The sequence below is a fragment of the Sorghum bicolor genome, chromosome 1 (genome assembly GCF_000003195.3).
Source record: "Sorghum bicolor cultivar BTx623 chromosome 1, Sorghum_bicolor_NCBIv3, whole genome shotgun sequence".
Classification (NCBI taxonomy): Eukaryota; Viridiplantae; Streptophyta; class Magnoliopsida; order Poales; family Poaceae; genus Sorghum; species Sorghum bicolor.
This window is the reverse complement of record NC_012870.2, coordinates 3455226-3473969: the sequence shown is the minus strand read 5'-3', so window position 1 is coordinate 3473969 and position 18744 is coordinate 3455226. Positions and strand designations below refer to the sequence as shown.

At 44.2% G+C, this 18744-nt stretch overlaps 4 protein-coding genes across 5 annotated transcripts; 2 read left to right on the top strand and 2 right to left on the bottom strand.

The window, feature by feature from the left end:
• LOC8061124 (OTU domain-containing protein 6B) lies at window positions 1666-6479 on the bottom strand. Its single transcript, XM_002463650.2, has 2 exons — window positions 6024-6479; window positions 1666-2773 (listed from the first exon to the last, which is right to left on the bottom strand). Exons 1-2 carry the CDS (start codon window positions 6125-6127, stop codon window positions 1900-1902), a joined length of 978 nt encoding a protein of 325 aa, XP_002463695.1. The 5' UTR covers window positions 6128-6479; the 3' UTR covers window positions 1666-1899.
• On the bottom strand, window positions 6877-9507 carry LOC8081209. 2 transcript variants are annotated; one of them, XM_021448680.1, is made up of 5 exons: window positions 9324-9507; window positions 8020-8263; window positions 7646-7922; window positions 7463-7540; window positions 6877-7331 (listed from the first exon to the last, which is right to left on the bottom strand). In XM_021448680.1, exons 2-5 carry the CDS (start codon window positions 8253-8255, stop codon window positions 7284-7286), a joined length of 639 nt encoding a protein of 212 aa, XP_021304355.1. In that variant the 5' UTR covers window positions 8256-8263; window positions 9324-9507; the 3' UTR covers window positions 6877-7283. The 2 variants fall into 2 exon arrangements, with proteins under 2 accessions (XP_021304355.1, XP_002463694.1); XM_002463649.2 differs by having other exon boundaries at window positions 7646-7919.
• LOC110431678 (photosystem I reaction center subunit II, chloroplastic-like) lies at window positions 11366-12318 on the top strand. Its single transcript, XM_021451001.1, has one exon. It carries the CDS (start codon window positions 11466-11468, stop codon window positions 12069-12071), a length of 606 nt encoding a protein of 201 aa, XP_021306676.1. The 5' UTR covers window positions 11366-11465; the 3' UTR covers window positions 12072-12318.
• On the top strand, window positions 15949-18535 carry LOC8061123 (blue copper protein). The gene is made up of 2 exons (XM_002466203.2): window positions 15949-16341; window positions 17825-18535. Exons 1-2 carry the CDS (start codon window positions 16164-16166, stop codon window positions 18295-18297), a joined length of 651 nt encoding a protein of 216 aa, XP_002466248.1. The 5' UTR covers window positions 15949-16163; the 3' UTR covers window positions 18298-18535.

Genomic DNA, 18744 nt, shown 5'->3' with positions numbered 1-18744 from the left:
GATTAGGGTGGAATTAGTTCAAGTTTCACTCCAACCCACCCTAACACATGTGCATTGATACGAATCTAACTACATCCAAACAAAGCCTTACTGAATATCTGACAGATTCAATAAATAATCTCAAACAAACAGCCAACGCCCAACGATGCTGTTCCGTGTCCGTCCATTCTGAATTCAGATGGATCGCCTATCAAAAAAAAAGTCAGATGGATGGGATGGAGATGGATGCAGTCATGCAATGCAGATGGAGCGCAGGTGGCGGCCTGTGCTCGCGTCCCCAAGCCCAAGTTGGGCCTGTGGGCCGTGTTGCAAGTAGAAACTAGAAAGGAACAGTACATGTGGCCACTCGGGACGTGAAGGAGAGAGCAAGAGGTGGTTATTTTGTGAAGCAATTATCTCATGACAGAAAAATTAAGACTATCAGATTACTATTATTTTACCATTATAAGTATGATTTAATATTCCCATGCACTCACAAAAAGTAATCTTTTCTTTGTTGATTGCATAAATTGAGGATAATTGGATTCTTATAAGACAACTTAAAAGATAACTGATTGTATGAGTTAGTAGTTGTTCAATCGTCTCATGATTTTACGTGGCATTGCATAAGACTATCTATGATACAACATTAATGTAATTACCCTTACATCGATTCGTAGGCGATAAAAATGTGTGCGGGAAGGCATACCCATAAAAGCTACTCCCGTTCCAAAATAAGTGTCGTTTCGTTTTCCGAAAAATAAGTTTAACTAAATATATAGTAAAAAATATTAGTATTTATAGTACATAATTAGTATCATTGGAAAGATCTTTAAGTCTAGTTTTTTAACAAATTTATTTAGAGATATAAATATTGCATATATTTTCTACAAATCGAGTCAAACTTGTGGCACAAAAACCTAAAACGACACTCTTTTTTGGAACCGAGGGAACCTATCTAGGATGTATACAATAGCGAGGAATGCTACTTCAGTCCAAAATAAGACTCCATCTTTGGTTTTAAAAAAATATAGTAAATAGGTTTATTATGAGAATATATGACAGCAATTAATCTAATGATGTTTACAGTATTTGGCATGACAAATATTAATATTTTTTGTATATATTTAGTAAAAATTGAGATTGTTTGACTCCTTAAAATACGAGATAGGAAATTATTTTAGGATGAAAGGAGTATATAATAAATAAAATATGCCCAAGCATATTACATATATGACATAATAGTTGACGGAAGACAACAACACTGCAATAATCTACTTTTTTTTAGTGTGTGCTTTGTGTTTTCAATGTTGACACGATCAGACAGTACTGCCTGCAAATTGTACGTGTGTAAATGTAACTAAAAATAGAGCAAATTTGTCTCGGAAAAGGAGAATAAAAGTTGGAGCAAGTGCGTAACATAGATCAGACAGCCTTCCAAGAACACACGCATAGCTTAGCAGCAGTGCAGCACAATGACAGATCACAATTCACAAGTTCAGAACGACACCAATGACCAAACTGCGATTAAAACGGACAGCTCAGAAGTTCACAAGGACACCGAAGGCCAAACTGCAATTCAAATGGTCGGGATTTCGGAAAGCTGCAAGTCAGCAACGACACGATGCTGTTGCAGAGGCAAACGGACTCATGGATAAGCAGCAACAACAACTATTGAGAAGTGAGAACAGTAACAGAACACAACTTCAAACCACAAAACATATCACTGAAGAGAGCAAAATTGTTTGGGAAACAAACTCCCCAATACAGCTTTGATTGGTACACTACCTTCATCGACAGATTGAAAGATTACAGCAACCAGGAAAATAAAAAGTCATCTATTGTGTTCAGACTCAGACAAGCACCACTCATAAACAATCAAAATGTATTAGAGACCATCAGAACATCGAGTTTCTCTTGTTAAGATGATTCGGCTGGAATCACCGAGTTGTAGTGCTCGCCTAGACCATAGGCATGCCTGTGAAACGACAGCCTGATGCTTGCATCACCGGCATCACTACCTCCAGATCCAGATTTGTATTCTTTGCCCATCTCCACATCCGGGAAGGAGCCTGAGTAGACCACGATATGTTTCTTCAGGCAGTGGGTCAGTGCACCAAGTTCGAGCTGCCCACCCCAAGCTGCAGTGGATTCCATCTCCTCACAGTACCTCTCGAAGCTCTCCATGGGATCTGGTCCAATATCGGCCTTGCCTTCTGCTAAGTAAAATGGGAGGAAATCAGCAGCATGCTCCCTCATGTACTTGGCTGCCATTTGCCGTAGGTCCTGGTAACTGTACTGTGCAGCACCATTGGAATGGAGCAATAGCTGGTTTTCGACAGCACGGTACAGGCAGTGACCGTCCGGCTTTATCTCTTGAATGGTCAGCCCCAAGGGCTCAAGCTTCCTTTCAAGCTTCTCGTTTTCTAACATGCGGTCGCTCACGAGATTGCTTTGTTCTTCTTGGATCCGCTGCTCTCGAGCAGCTTCCTCCTTCGCCTTCTTCTCTCGCCGTCGTGTTCCCTTGCTGGGCTTTGCAGAATCCGAATTGCTGGAAACTGAAACACCAGCTATGGCCTTCACTAAGTTGTCAAGGTTTCCCTTCTCTGAGCTGCCAGAGGGTTTGTACCCAAAGGAAGCAAGCTCTGCAGCATGATTCGCCTCTAACTCTCTTGAGAGGCGTGTAATCTCTTCCTCTACCTGCTTTTTCTTTGCCTTCTGCTCAGCTTTGCTTCCTTTTGCAGCAGCTTTCTTGAGGCTTGTTTCCTTATCCTGGAGTTTTGATTTCTCTTTCCTGTTTCAGATATATTGAACTTGTAAGGAAACTAGTGACTTGCTGGAAAAGAAGAAGCTCGCTAGCTATGAAACCCTCAAGTAAACAGGCAAAGAACATCAAGGATGATAATACTTCATTCCAAATTATAGTTTACTTTAATTTATCCTAAGCTAGCTAAGTTTGACTTAGGATAAAGCTAAAGTGAACTATAAGGAAGTAAGTACTCCCTCCATCCCAGAAATAAGTTCGTTTTGGACATGATTTATAAGATACCAAGGAGTGATTAATTAGAGGCTATTTTTCCTTGTTTGCCCTTATTAAATAGTCTCTCAGGCATCTATTGAACGAATATGTCTCTTCGTCCTACCGGTTACCAAGGGGCGCTATTAGGCGTGCAGCACAGGTTCGATCCCCCGCACCCGCGTTTTTTGGCGATTTTTACAGCCTTGCATGCATGCAGCCCACTCCTGGTTGGCCGCATGCAGCGCTCACCCGCGCTCCTGCGTGTTAATGAAGAGGCAGCGCTGGAAACGAAGGGGCCACGGGGCAAAGCCGTCTAATTTACCAGTGCTCCACATAAAACAAACTGTTTTGTGAAAACTGACCAAGAGGCTAGAACGAACTTATTTCAGGAATGGAGTAAGAATTAAAAACAGCAAGTTCCAGCATCAACACAAGTCAGCTACTCACCTGATTTTGCACAATAAGACAAATTGAGAATTATGAAACAGCCACAGCTTTGCAGGTCACAAGGTTTGACATGAACATACTTGGTGCACAACACAATATATTGTGCTTAACCAGTCAGCTGGCATAAAAGTGCCTCTAGAAATTGATCAGAACCTTCAGGTGTGACCCTTTGTTCCCCACGACGACTCGGCTACTATATTGTATAACATTTTTTTTTGAAAATCACAGGAGAGCTGCGTTTCATTGTATTATAGAGAAGAAAAATAGGGTGGGTCCCCAACAAGATCCTCACTCATACGGGGACCAAATATGAGTGAGGCAATTACACACACACCTTTACTGGGCTCATAGAAATCAACTGAAGCTAGACCCTAACTAAGCAGCCCTAGTCAGCCAACGCCAAACCAAGCTCAAGGAGCTTCTTTGCCCCAGCCATGCACCAGAGACTATGTTCATTCTTTAGCTCACTCCAAAGCATGCTCAGCGAAGGAGAAACCCCCTCAAAGACACATGCGTTTCGAATTGATCATTATACAAAGTTTTCAAACCTAAACTATTATGTCATACTTAATCTTCCGATATGTACATTATCAAACAGAGGTCCATCAGACCATCGCACAATCTAAACCACTGCACCTAAAGTGATCAATGCAGCATTTTTTTTTTCTAAAAAATATGGATGGCATTGATGTGATCTTAATAAACTTCATTGAATAGGAAATGAATAACCAAAGTGCATTACAATTGTAACACCTTTTCCTTTAGGCTGATTGGTTCAAGAGTGGGTTAATGGCATCAATCCTCTATCTCATTATGAAAGCAATTGGACTGCAAAGTTTGGCATAGATGTGCTTCTCTACTCCCAGTTTGTAGTAATGGAGTGACAATGCACTTTGGTACATGACATATAGCAAGTGAACCTAGAGATACACATTGTATCTAGTCTATCCATCAAATTGGAGAACAGGAGGTAAACAATTGGCATTAAGAATCTCCAACAATCATATCACCGTGATATCTTTCTAATGCAGTGGCAATGCACTTCAGTACATGACCCTAGAGATAGAATAGCACACGTATCTAAGAGAAGCCTATCCATACGAAACCAAAAGGCAAACAATTGGCATGTACAACTTGTGTCATGTGCGTGTCTGCGTAATCACTTGACAATTAAGTGCATACAAGTATATATTTTGCTTGCAATCATCACTACATAAATAAATAGCTTTAATAGCGAGGAACTTTAATTGTAACCATAATTTTTTAGGGCACTCTCAATGCAGACACTACCATAGTTTCAATATGTATTAATTATCTTGCCAAGTGAGCAATTTGCTAACGTGGCAGTAGATTTATTTTAGAGAGAAGGAAAAAAAGGAGAAACCGTTTCTACATCAAGAAACGGAGTCTTCAGTCTTCACGTGCATCTAAGACGGAAGAAAAAAATCGCTATCACGTTGTGGACGGCGACATCATTTCTAGTGGCACCACTCAGATCCAGTGCGCCCACGCCCTACAACCTCCGCGCTGCCGATGCCTGCCGCCACAAAATCCCCGTGCCTCGCACGTTCCGGCGACCCCTACGGCCCGCTCTGCTCGCGCACCCACAGCCCCTCCCCCTCCCCGTGCACGCTCTTTCTCGCCCACGTGCTCCGGCAATGTCCCATCCTGCGATGCCGCTTTCCCGTAAGTGTGCTCTTTTCCTGCCTGCCCCAGGAAAATGCGGCAATCTTCCTCCGTCTCTCATCTACAAGCATCATCTATAGGACTCAATCCATCCATCCCGAAGTGTTGGCCAGGCGGACTCATCCCAAGGCTGGTCGCCAGCTCTAATCTGAGTCTGAGATATGATATGTCACCAACCAGCAGTCTGAGTCTGAGGTATGTTCGTAGTTGCTGTGTAACTTAACCTTAGCATGCATGATATGGTATCTGAGTGTCACAGTACCGACACATAGTCACATGTTCTTTCTAGTTCATGGCAAGGTTGACAACTGATATAATCCCTTCTGATAAAGATAGTTAAGGCTAGCATATATGCCACATGGTTACTTCGCCACAGCTGATTCCTCTCTATTTGTGGTGCATGCAAGTGTGCTTATTAAATTTGTTCTCTATGGAATTGGGATGGTTGGGTCTAAATTGCACTCCCCTGAGAGGTTTAGTCATCTAGGTTGCGAGTCGCGACAAAAATGTCAACCTTCCTAGATAAATCAATTTGCAACTGTTGTAGTATAACGAAGAAAAAGCACAGAAATACTGCCCAGCTATAATAACCACACTAAATTACAAAGACAAGAAGATATGCAAATGCAAACTACTCGGTAGCTCGGTAATTTTGTCTTTATCTTCAAAAGAGAGAAAAGGCACTACTTTTTGTCGCAATTCACTATCCACGACCGTACTAGAGTGTCATCAAATACAATTAACCAGGCACCCTACAATTTACAAGAACCCCAAGTAATGTACCTTGGGGGTGGAAAATCGATTTCGATGCGTAAGTTAAACGGAAATCTAGTAGGAAAGGCACGAGCTTAATCACCCAATCCACAGCAAGCAAGGGGAAGGGAGAACCAACCTGTGCCTCGAGAGCACCTCCTCGAGCGTCTCTTCCTTCCGCTCAGGCGCCTGCGCGGCCGCCGTCTCGCCGGCGGCGGATTCGACGGCTAGGGTTTCTTCCATCGCCAAGGAACGAACCCGGCTCCCGGATGGACAGACCGGACTGGCCGACAGATAAAAAGGCTACAGCTTGGTTTTACCTTACCCGTGCGATTGCAGGTCGGTTTCCCTTTTTGCTAACCTCGATCAGACGGCGGAGAGGAAAACTGGTGACGTGTCCAAGCCGGACTCGCTTGGATCCGGTTGCGCGCGGAGCCAGGGACGGACCGAGGGAGGCCGCCGGAAGAGGAGGGAGGCGGAGCAGCGCCCGGGACTGGAGCTTGGGGGTTGCGGCGGCGACTGGCTGGCCGGAGGAGGCGGCGGTAGGCGGTGCGGACCGCGGAGGCCAGCCGAGAGCGGGCGGTGCGGGTGAATAGAGCGCTATTGGGATTTGCCGGATTTGGGAGGGAGCCGGCCCATCAGGCCCAGACATATGTAACGGTTTCACGACCGGCCCACTTACGAACCACCATCTAAAAACACTTCTATATAGTCCTACTAGTCTGCAAGCAGTTGCTCTCAATGCATAGATGGTAGTATATCACTATATCATATCAGTTTATGATCATCGAATATCACAATTCACATTAGAGGTCAGGCATATGTACAGAGTACTCAATAAGATGGCATATGTTCCTGACTGTGATAAGACTTCAGAAAACTCTGGGAACTCAGGCCCTGTCTGTTTCATCCAAAGTCTGTTTCAGCTGTAGGCAGGATGAAAGAAACAGGGTCTGGCACAGCTTCAACTCATTCATACAGCAGGCTAGTCCACATTTGAAAATTTTGGTCAGTTTTGATTGAATGATTACCATAAGTCTTACAGCTACAAGTTTACGACAATTAAACATCATAATTCATTTGTTCTCAGCCAACATCCAACTTTCAATGTTTCACAACGGTTGAAATTCCTTCCTGTGGTTTTGAGAAACCATCTATTGTATCCAACTTTCATTGTTTCTCACAAAGGCGCCCACTACCCAGAAAGATGGAGCTGCACCTCACTAGATCAGGAATCTAACATGCTCTTTGCTGTTGACATCAGTTGATCTTGATCAGAGCACTCATAACACCAAATTAGATGCTGAGGTTTGTCTGACAAGCAGTAGGCAGTGCCACCTAACTATAGATTTTTGCCACCAGCTAAAGTCAAGTCCAAAAAATTCATTTGCCTCGACCTCTATTCTGAATCACTCTCCATGCTCAAAGCCTTCAAGCCTCTAGCTCTCTGCAGGTTGTTTCACTCATATCAGCAACAATCAACAGGCAGTAAGAGAATGTAAATTTGAAGTTGAATAGAGAGGCACAGGTACAAATGCACTTCTTTAAGCAAAACAAAATTATCTATATGCAGGGTACCTTTTTAGAACTCTTCTTCTCTCTAACTTCATATCTCTCATGCGACAAATCTGATAACCAAGCTCCTGGGCTCACCATCTATAGTTGTCCAAAAATGAAACAGAAGACAAGATCGAAAGAATGAGTATGATCATAACAATGAAGCGAAAACTTATAAATTGAATTAGTGGAAGTAAGCATTACAAGCAAGCACTTCTGCATCAACTTGGGCCTCTTCTTTGGCCGCTGTGGCAGCTTGCAGCCCTTCATTGCCATGAAGTCCTCCTCCTTCTCCTTGTTTGACAATGCAATGAAGAATCTTGGCAACGCAGTGGTTCCCTTCTCCTCTGTTATGCTACCAAAGTCGAACCCATTTCCATCGAAGGGAAATGGTGAACCCCTCGTTGTGTAATACCTGTCCTTCTCTGGTGATAGCGCAATCGAGTGCTTGTAATCATTCACTAGTGAATCTGATTTCCTGCTGACAGAAGGTATTTTGCATAATGTATCAGGGGCTCAGGGAACTTGCTCATGTTATAGTGGCCAATGCAAACAAAGCCTGCGCACGGTGAAATTACCTGCGGTTAAGGGTGCTAGGGCGCCGTGGTGACCGAAATGTAGCAATGTCAGCTCCAAGGAGGGGTCGAGTAGCACGGGGTATGGCACGTCTCAGACCTTCAGATGGAGATGGTGATGGTGAGGCATCATCACGCGTCTTGACACATCGCAGCCTCTTCCGGCTGCCCCATTGCAGGAAGAGGTTTGGCTCGCTGGGAGACCTTGAGGGCCTCGAGTCCTTCGCGTCCTGATCCATACTGTATCCTGGAAGTGTACACGGGTAGTTAGGCACTAGGTAGTGAATGAAGTACACAGAACAACTTTGGATCAAAGTTCCAGTGGATTTAGTGAACTTGGACACTCGAATCAGATAAAAAATCTGGCCCCCAAATTAATTAGGAAACTATGTTAGCGCCCCAAAAAAATCAAGAAGAGGGTCTTCCTCTCCATCCAAACACATAGAGCACTCTTACGGTCTTACCCCATCAAGGATGAGATTAAAACAAAAATATAACTTGATATTAACTGAATCCTACTCCTCGGTCGATCTAGAGGGGGGAAACAGAGCATGCAGTAAAACTAGCAAACAAAAAATCACTCTGTTTTGGGGCCAAAAAAAATCTAATCTTTCTCTTCAAGAGGTCAACACCTACAGAGAAATCAGTAACCCAAGAACAAAAAATCCAACACAACCGAGCACGGGCGGACCCAGTAGATCCGATTACGAATAGTATGCTAGGGTTTGGGAGCACGGTTTTACCTACGAATTACGTTAAGGTTTGGGCGCACGGCTTGGCACAGCAGGAAGGGAGGACCAAGGCGAGCTGCTGTCCTGGTGGTGCTCGTCGCCGGCCAAAGTGGCGACAACAACGACGGTTGCGGGGGCGAGTGGCGAGTGGCTGCAGAGGGCGGACGCCGCGCCGGAACTGGTCGTGAGAACGCTGAGCCCCAGGTGGTGCTCGACCTAGCGTAGTCTCCTCTCCGGATTGCGGCGCGTCCAGCGGATGGAGGAGATCGGCCGCGGGCGAGACGAGTTCAGGTTGCGTGCCAAACGTCGAGCAAGCTTAGAAAAAGCGGCGGTATCTATACGGTGATCGAGAAAGAGTTCCTACATGCAAGAGAAATCAGGGCCAAACCTTCCAGTTCCAGCTACACCAACGCGACTAGTAAGTAGTAACCAGGATCCAGATTCACAGGTCCAACGCACTCAATCCAACCCCGAGACGAGATGGCCTCGAAAATCCAAACCGAAGAAGAAGAAGGGGAAAAAAGCTCCCAAATCCAGAAGAATGGGGACGAGAAAGAAGTTAGAAATGGTGCTTACAGATTTGCTGCTCCACCGCCGGTCCACTCCAGCAAACCTCTCGAAAACTGGTAGGAAGATGTAGAAGAGCCTCAGGAGTAGAGGAGGACGAGTTGTTGCGGGATTAGGCGGCTGGGTGTTGCTTCCTGGGCTGCTGCGCCAACGCGTTCTTGGCAGGAGAGACGAAGAGGCAGCCAGGCGCGGGGGGGGGGGGGGCAGCCGCTCTCTCCTCTGCCTCCCCTCCTGTTATGGATGGGTCCGCTCTGCCCTGGGAGGGTCCGTGGCCGTCGGATCGGGCGCGGACGGCTCATGATTGGGAGGGTTTTCTTTTTTTCCTTGCCCGCCGTCTCTGGTTTGGCGCCCTAGGTGGGGGACTGGGGAATGTGGAATGGCTTTTATTGCGTTCCTTTTACGTATTGTCGTGTAGAAAACGAAACATTGCTCCTTTGTTGATAGTCCGGGTTATTTTTAAATATGAAACATGTTTCATGGTCTTCAATCAAGACGTAATTTTTTTTGTAATCAGAGGCACTTTCCCTTACCATGCAGATTAATTACCACGAATTACGGTGTGTTTCCGCCTCTCTTTTTTTCTCTTTTTCTTTTTGTACCAGGTAAGAGGGAAACTTGACTCTTCGGGCCTTCGAAGTTGGCATCCGGGCGACAGCCCATTGGACATTTTGTGGGCCAAAAGTATCACTTCAGCCCATATAAAATGAGTAGAACTATACCTTCTCTGGGCCGGCAGTGCACTGACGCAGACCACTGTGTGTACATCCAGGACGATCCGGTTCATCACTGGTGCAGTGCTGCTAAAATGACGCCAGTCCACGGAGGAACCAGTGAAGGAAAAAAAAATAAGGCCTTGTCTAGTTCACTCCAAAAACTAAAAAGATTTCAAGATTCTCTGTCATATCGAATCTTGCGGCACATGCATGAAACACTAAATATAGACGAAAATAAAAACTAAATAAACAGTTTGCCTGTAAATCGCGAGACGAATCTTTTGATTCTAATTAGTCTATGATTAGACAATATTTGTCACAAACAAATAAAAGTGCTACAGTGTCAAAATCCAAAAACTTTTTACAACTAAACAAGGCCTAAACTGTTGCATTATCAGTTTCTAATTTATTTTAATGGTAATAGAGACAAAATATCACTTTACTGTAGTGCGCAAAAAGAACTCAAGTCAGAACTGACCAAAACTTCACCAAACAGGCACTATGTGACACGGTTTTGTTTAGCTCCAGCTTTTTACTACAGCGAGCATGTTCGCTTGAATTTATCTACTGAATTTATGAGTTATTTAGCATTGTTTTTCTTTCATAATAAATCAGTAAACAATCTTTAAGTTATAGCCTTTCTGCTAAGCAAACATTTAGCGTACGGAGAGGCTTCTAATGGGGAAAAAAGATATTGTTAACGTCTCCTAATTGCACGAAGGAGTTGAGCTTCACCAAACAAACATGTGCTTAACAGGGCCGCTGATTTAGGTCTTGTTTGGCATGGTTTTTTCAGTAGGTTTTATGAGTTGTTTGAAATTGTTTTATGTCAAACATTTATTTTTTAAAAAATAGATTCACGTGAAGCTTCTTGAAACCTGCTGCCACAAGAAATTGGTATGGAATGAAGCTAAAAATAGCTTCTTCTTCTTCTTCAAAGTTCAGCTCGCTGTGGGCCCTATGTGAAATTGTATGAGAGCATATTTATAAAATCTCTACGTGTAAAACTATTTTATCAAATGATTCATAAAAAATAGCTTCGACTCTATAGCTAAAAAAACCTACTTTATTGGTGAAACGGGCCCGTGGCAATGAAACCTTAGCTTTGGCCAGACTTTATATCATATCCATGCTGTACAACTACCGGCGATGCACCATGATGCGATGACGAGATATTGTGATGTGCCACGCTCTCCTTGGTGCGTGTGGAAGACGACGACCCCGCTGTGACGTGTGTGGATGCCCAGCCTCCCCACGTATCAAAATCCGCACTCCCCATTGGCCGGACTCATATCCCCTTATCCACTTCGCCAACCTGCGGTCTCGGCCACACCAGCCTCTCTTGTCCTCTTAGCTGCATGCTCGCGCGGCGCCCTTCTCCATCCAGTCCACTACTCTCTCATCTCCTTCCTTCCAAGAAGCTCTCCGCCGCGCGCCCATGGCCATGGCCACGCAAGCCTCCGCCGCCACGCGCCACCTGCTGGCGGCCGCCTGGGCGAAGCCACGGCAGCTGAGCTCGCAGCTCGCGATGCCGTCGTCCCGCGGTCCGGCCCCGCTCCGCGCGTCCGACGACGGACCGGCGGCGGCGGCGGTGACTGAGGAGGCCCCCAAGGGTTTCGTGCCCCCGCAGCTGGACCCCAACACGCCGTCGCCCATCTTCGGCGGCAGCACGGGCGGGCTGCTCCGGAAGGCGCAGGTGGAGGAGTTCTACGTGATCACGTGGACGTCCCCGAAGGAGCAGGTGTTCGAGATGCCCACGGGCGGCGCCGCCATCATGCGGGAGGGTCCAAACCTCCTGAAGCTGGCGCGCAAGGAGCAGTGCCTGGCGCTCGGCACCAGGCTGCGCTCCAAGTACAAGATCAACTACCAGTTCTACCGCGTCTTCCCCAACGGCGAGGTGCAGTACCTCCACCCCAAGGACGGCGTCTACCCGGAGAAGGTCAACGCCGGCAGGCAGGGCGTTGGGCAGAACTTCCGCAGCATCGGCAAGAACGTCAGCCCCATCGAGGTCAAGTTCACCGGCAAGGAATCCTTCGACATCTAATCCTCCGTCGCATGCTTAAAGGACTTGCGTGTTCTTCTTATATGAATTATTACTATAAGTTAGCTGCTGGTGGCGCCATGCATGCATGCATGGTTTGATAGATGATCCATGTGTAATTTTATTATCAAGTCTTCTTGGTGACCGTGGAGGCGCAGCGTGGGATTATATGTACATGATGTTCATTTGCTCGTGATAACGTTGCTTCTTTGCATAATAACACCGATCGATCATCATCATTAGTGGTTTAGTCCTATATATACGTATATTCATTCATTTTCATTCCCTCCGTCCGAAACTAGTGCATATTTAAAGTCATACATGTTTATATCAAAATTTTCTATCTTAATACAAAATGCGCAAAAATTTTGTGTATTTAAGAAATATATAAATTTAATTGAACTTAAACAAGTTTAACTCGGTTTGATCCTAAAAATTGCATCGTATTTGAAACAAAAGGTAGTGAATGATATGCCTACATTCCAAAAATCCGACGATAGTCGACTATTGATTTAGCACTTACAAAAAAACTACTACACTTATCCTAACTATGCCTGAATTTTTCGAGCAAGCATGCCACATATTTGTAAGATAAAATCATGTGTTCTTTAGTGTTTAGTGTTTAGTGCTTAGTGCATGGAATTATAGTGTACAAAAAATTCGTGTTTCTTAGAGGATTTTAACATAGATGCTTTAGTTACACTAACTAAATGAGTATTTATTTCTGCCATAATATTCTCTAGCTTATGTGTTTGAGACAACAAAATGAAAATAAGACATTGAAGAGATAAAATACTTTTACATCGTTTTTTTGGTGACCATGCTTAAACATGTATATATTAATGTGTGCATTCTAGGATACAATCATCCTCGAATGATTATGGATTTGTTGTTTTTCGGAATTATTTCAGATCTATACACTTAAACCTTAATAAAAGAATTGCACACGATACACAATATTACGATCTTTTAGATAAAATGGTAAAAAAACAGATTCCTTGCTATTTCCTCCATCGCTAGCCACAAGGACGAGATAAAGTGGATTTTGTTTCTTCTTATATTTTTAAAAGGCTCACTTTATGGATCACTTTCCTCGTATTGTGGGTAGAGAAATTAACATCTACATCTATTGCAAAATAAAATAATTTTGCACATGGGGAATAATCAGCTGGTTCATTTTCTTCTTATAGTAAAACGTGGTCTACCTAAGCTTGAGTTTCACATTACTATGAGTGGTCGTATTTTCATTATTATCTCAACAATATCAGTTGTCTTAATCTCTTTTATAAATTCATATAAGTAGAATGTGTCCATGTATATTCACAGAGATGAGTATGTGTGTGCTTGAATATGAGTGTTGTAATGTTTCCTTTTATGGAATACAAGAATACATATACGTTTTTTTTATCACAATTTAAGCTACGAATCACCTCAGATATTTGGGCCTGCCCATTTAGATTTTATAACAGTGCTTCAAGAAATCCACATGTGTAAAATAGTATTTTATCTTTACAATGTTTTTGTATAATTTTGTTGTTTCAAACAACATAAGTTAGAGAGTATTGTGGCAGAAACAACTCATTTTGTTTCATCTAGATGAAACATCTTTCTTCTCTCCCTTTTTTCCATCTCATTAAAAGCGTTGGCATGACAACCTATTTAATGAGAATTAAACCCTAGGGCTAAACTTAGTGTTAAAGGCACCATCAATATATGAAAAAGGAGGCCCTAAGCAAATTAATATCTAACCTTATAAATAAAGGTTTTTACCAACTTAAAAGGTCAATGTTTTATACATTAGAAGGGTCAACCTCAAAGGAGGCATTAGACACAAAAAAAACCTTGAAGATTGACCATAAGATTATCACCTACCCTCAACCCTAGGTATCAACAACCAATTTCCTTAATTACTATTGGCTACCTCTTTAGCCACAAGTAAGACATAAAGGTGGGCTTTTTGTATTTTAAAATGGGGTTCACCTTAAGGATCACTTCGTAACTTGTATACATAAAGGCATCTGGAATACAAGAAATTTACAAAATTACGAGCCCCGTTGAGTCGACCTCATATACTATATTGGTAGACCTTGAAGAGGCCCTAATCACCAACAAAAAACTAAGGCCAGTTTCAATCCATGAACCCGACCTCAACTTAAGATGACTTTTGCTCCTGTTTCCTATGTTTCTTCCCTATTGTTCGAACGTTGGTGTTGTGGGAGGCCTAGGTTAGAGCACATCATTGATGATCTTGATGTTTTATAGCATCCTTGCCATTGTTCTTTGGACAAGGTGACGAGCATCGAGGATAGGGGTATCAAACATCTTAATTGAGCTATGTTTCCTAGGTTTTGATCCACCTAATGTCGTCACTAAGAATCTAATCTAATGTGATGCTGCAAGCTAGTGGCGGGAAGGTCTGCCTCTCGCCACCACTAACATGGCACTGTTGTCCCTATTCCTTTGTAGTCCGGGGAAGGTCAGATCATCATCGATGCGACCACCAGGCTTCCTCACTAGCGTTCAAGAGTAGGCCAAGACATTGATGAATTTCGTCTACTAGAACTACTGATGGCAGATGACAACTTCGTGTTATGGTTAGTGCTAATTCATATTAAATTACTTATTGTTCATGTTAACACCAATCCTGTGGTTTAAGCTCATGTTAGCTAATACTAGCATGTCAGTGTGGAATCAAAACTAGGATATGTACTGTGGGAATTTTGTGGAGACCATCAAGGATCTTGATGGAAGGAGACACGATCTCATGTGTGGCTGTTATGTGGGACCTAACTTAGTGCCTCTGCTAGCTTTATGCAAAACGGAGAGACCTTAGCACCAACGGGACCCACCTTAAAGTTGAGACGGATTATATATGTCCCTAATGCCCTTGTAGAAATAGACCTTAGAGTATCTCCAAGATTTTTCCAAAACCCTTCTCAATCTTGATATCTCAACTCATAATATTTCACACTTGGGAAAATTGATTCAATCGCGTGGAAATAAACGCCCGCATATTATTAGAGGTGGAAAGACGCGAGGACGACGACTAGGAAGATAAGGTTCTCAATGTAAATATATAAGAGAGAGAGAGAATATAAAAGTGGTTGAGGTGATTTGAAAATCATCCAGTACTCCTAATGTAAAATTGTATTGTATATTTTAGCAGCAAAAATTTCAAAAACATTAGGAGGAACCCAACAAATATGCTTTTAATTTTTTTTAAGCCACTTAAAAAACTTATTAATTTTTTTTAGTACACGTGGGACCTGCCTTAAGCTTTATTGAGGTCTCATCCAGACCCTAAGAAGTTTCATGGGTTAACATCCAGTAAATCTTATATTTAGTTAACCTCTATATGCCACTTCAGAACAGATCCGAATAAAATATTCACAGTCGGTCTCCCATTATATCTACCACATGTGAAAAGAAAATGGTTGAAAACAGGAGGTGGCCTGAGTCACTGCAAGCATATATGACACCAACCAAACAGATCAAAAGAAAGACAATTTTTTGCATGCATGGCCGCCGTTAGTTGTTGCTTGCATGAAACGAAAAAGATCTCCTAACCCCAACTCCCAACTAGCTCCAACTCACCAGCAGAGCCCACTCACTCACTCATGGCACCAGAGACCTCACCCAACCACACAAGCAGGCTCATGATCAAGACTTGGATTCACGGCCAGCTTTTGTGATCGAGTTTGCTTTACTCAAGGAACATGCATGCATGAGCAAAAACACATGCACAGGAATACAGGATCCAGCAACCAGCTAGCTGCCAACACTGCCCAAGCAGCGCAATCACAAACAACGTAGCAGAGCACAGGGGCAGAATGGTCTTACAGGAGAAACGGGCAAAGTCTCTTGCTATAAAATGGTGACGGTGCACCCCAGTCCCCAGCGCAGCAGCATCGGTGTATCGGCAAGCAAAGCGCAACTAAATAAATTCCTTCCCTCTCTTCTGCTCTTGGCATCTCGTCCTCTCTATCATCTTCTTCTTGCTTTCTATATATAGCTAGCTTCATTCACAAGGTCGTCAGAGACTCAGAGGGTGTGTGGCAGCTCTTGGAGAGAGATCGAGCAGCAGGCAGCGCAGCAATGGCAGCCATGGACATGAAGAAGTGTCTGCTGGTGCTGACTCTTGGCCTCGCCATGGCCGCTACCTCGTCGGCCGTCATCTACAAGGTCGGCGACACCTCCGGGTGGACGATCCTCGGCAACATCAACTACACCGACTGGACTTCCAAGAAGAATTTCCGTGTTGGAGACACCATAGGCAAGTTCTAGCTGTCTTCTCTCTCTCTCTCTCTCTCTCTCTCTCTCTCTCTCGTTCAAGTACATTTTGTGATACTTCATTGCCATATATGCAGAATTTTCTTCGAGTACCTTTGCTAGAATTACCAATATATGTGTAGCTTCAGGGTAGATCCATTGCAAGTCACTGCACTACATTTCCTTATTGCAAAATTTTCTTCGAGTACCTTTGCTAGAATTACCAATGTGAAGCATATAATATTGTCGCTTGCTCAAGCATCTCTACAAATTTACGTATACACAAGTATACAACCCCATATAATCTGCAATAATCTGCTTCATGCATGTTTACTGAAATGCTTCGTTGATGTAGTAGTAGCATTGCTCAAGAGAAAAACACACACTAATTAATTCAGTGACACGTTGAGCAGGCACCATCTCCCTCATTTCCTCACTGGTGCAAAGACGAGCGACAATCACTTGTCACTGTCAGTACTTTTAGAACATGTCCTGCTAGCTTCTTCCCGTTTGTCTTTGCGTTTACATGAAGAGTCTAGCTTTAAACCTTTAGCCATGAAAATATGGCAACGGAATTCTGCTTTTATGTTTCTTATTGCACTGCACAGTGCACACAGAGCAGACCGCGGTAAGAGCTAGCTTTGCGTAGTCAATTAGTCATGCACATGAAAGGCATTCACGGAGGCTTCGTGACTGTGTGCTGTTCATAGTAATATATATGGTCCATTAATTTACTGATGTAGACGTCTGAATCACAAAAGCCAGTCAGGAATCCAAGAAATGGATACATGGCCATGGCAGGGTTGATCTGAGGTGAGGTCCAGAATTACTGCACCAGAGCATACGAATCGAACGAGGGCTTTGCCAGCTCTAGATGTTCATTTGGCTGCTAGATCTGTCTGAACTTTTAACATGGCCGGAGAGTGAGAAATGGTTACCGGCAGCAAAATAAACTTTACCTATTAATTGTGCTCTGCTGTGCATATCATGATCCTCCATGTATCTGCATTTCAGTCTTAATTAATCTGAGCTGTCTTTTCAGTAATTGCAAAATCAGGCTGTATATGTATATACTCGATGAACATAATCGAGGACCATATATTATGGTTATAATGAAGATGGTAGAAAACTGAAAAAAGGATAGTAGTATCATTACCAAACTATCATCTAGACGCAGCCACCATGCATGCATCTATTAGTATACATACTACTGTGAACACAGTAGTTGTAAAGCGAAGAGCTTTGACAAATTTCAACCATGAGTAGCATACAAGCATGTATTTTTTTAGGATCGGTGTCAGACAAAGCGTTGGTCTCTTTACAGGGTAGATGTACTGTACCGTAGTCTGCACGTTTTCCTCATTCCAGCCGCTTCTTTTGGTTTCTGTTCTTTGCGTGGTCATTCTGGCATCGAAAGATCGATGCACGTCTGATGTGATGATGAGCTGACATGGAGTCGCATGGCATGGCCGCGCGCGTACGTGCAGAGTTCACGTACCCACCGGGCATCCACAACGTGCTGGAGGTGAAGAAGGCCGACTACGACAGCTGCACCAACTCGACGCCGATCGCCACGCACACCTCTGGCGACGACAAGATCGTCATCAAGAGCCCCGGCCACCGCTTCTTCATCTGCGGCGTGCCCGGCCACTGCGCCGCCGGCCAGAAGCTCAACATCCGCGTCCTCAAGACGACGCGCTCCTCTGACGCCCCTTCCCCTTCCCCGGCGCCAGCCGCCGCGCGCTCCGGCTCCTCCGCGGCGTCCCCCAGCCCCAGCACCGAGCCGAGCGGCGCCTCGGCGTCGCCGCCCGCGTCGTCCACGGACAGCCCGCCCGACGCGACAGCCACCACCGCGCCCGCGCCCAACGCCAACGGCGCGGGGGTCAGTGCAAGCAACTGCCGGGCCGTCGTCGGTGCCATGGCGCTGGCGGCGGTCGCCTCCATGGCGATGCTGCACTAGATCACCACGCAGCTAGTTGGGCCGGCCGGGTGCATTTGTTGATCTACATGTGATTCTTTTGCCATACATGATGACGGTGGAGGTTTATTTTCCTTTCTTGGGTGTGTGTACTGTGTATGTGTTAGCTGCTGATGTGGATTATATTGTTGAGATGTTATGCTTTTCTCAGGTTTCTTATATTCAATGTTTTTGTCGAAGTTCTCCTGTTTGACTTGCAATATCTTCGGACATAAATTCATATTTGCGTTGAATCTAACAAGTACTTGTGTTTAAACTGCCACACTAGCTTGCAGCAAGTCTCGGATTACACCGGCCTCTAACAACTAGTTTTTCTAAGTATGCGCCAACGACCGAAAACCCAATAGAATTACAATGACATAACATTACCTTGATGACAAATACGTTGATGCTATTCTCATATGACAAATACAGATCCAGGCAGAGGAA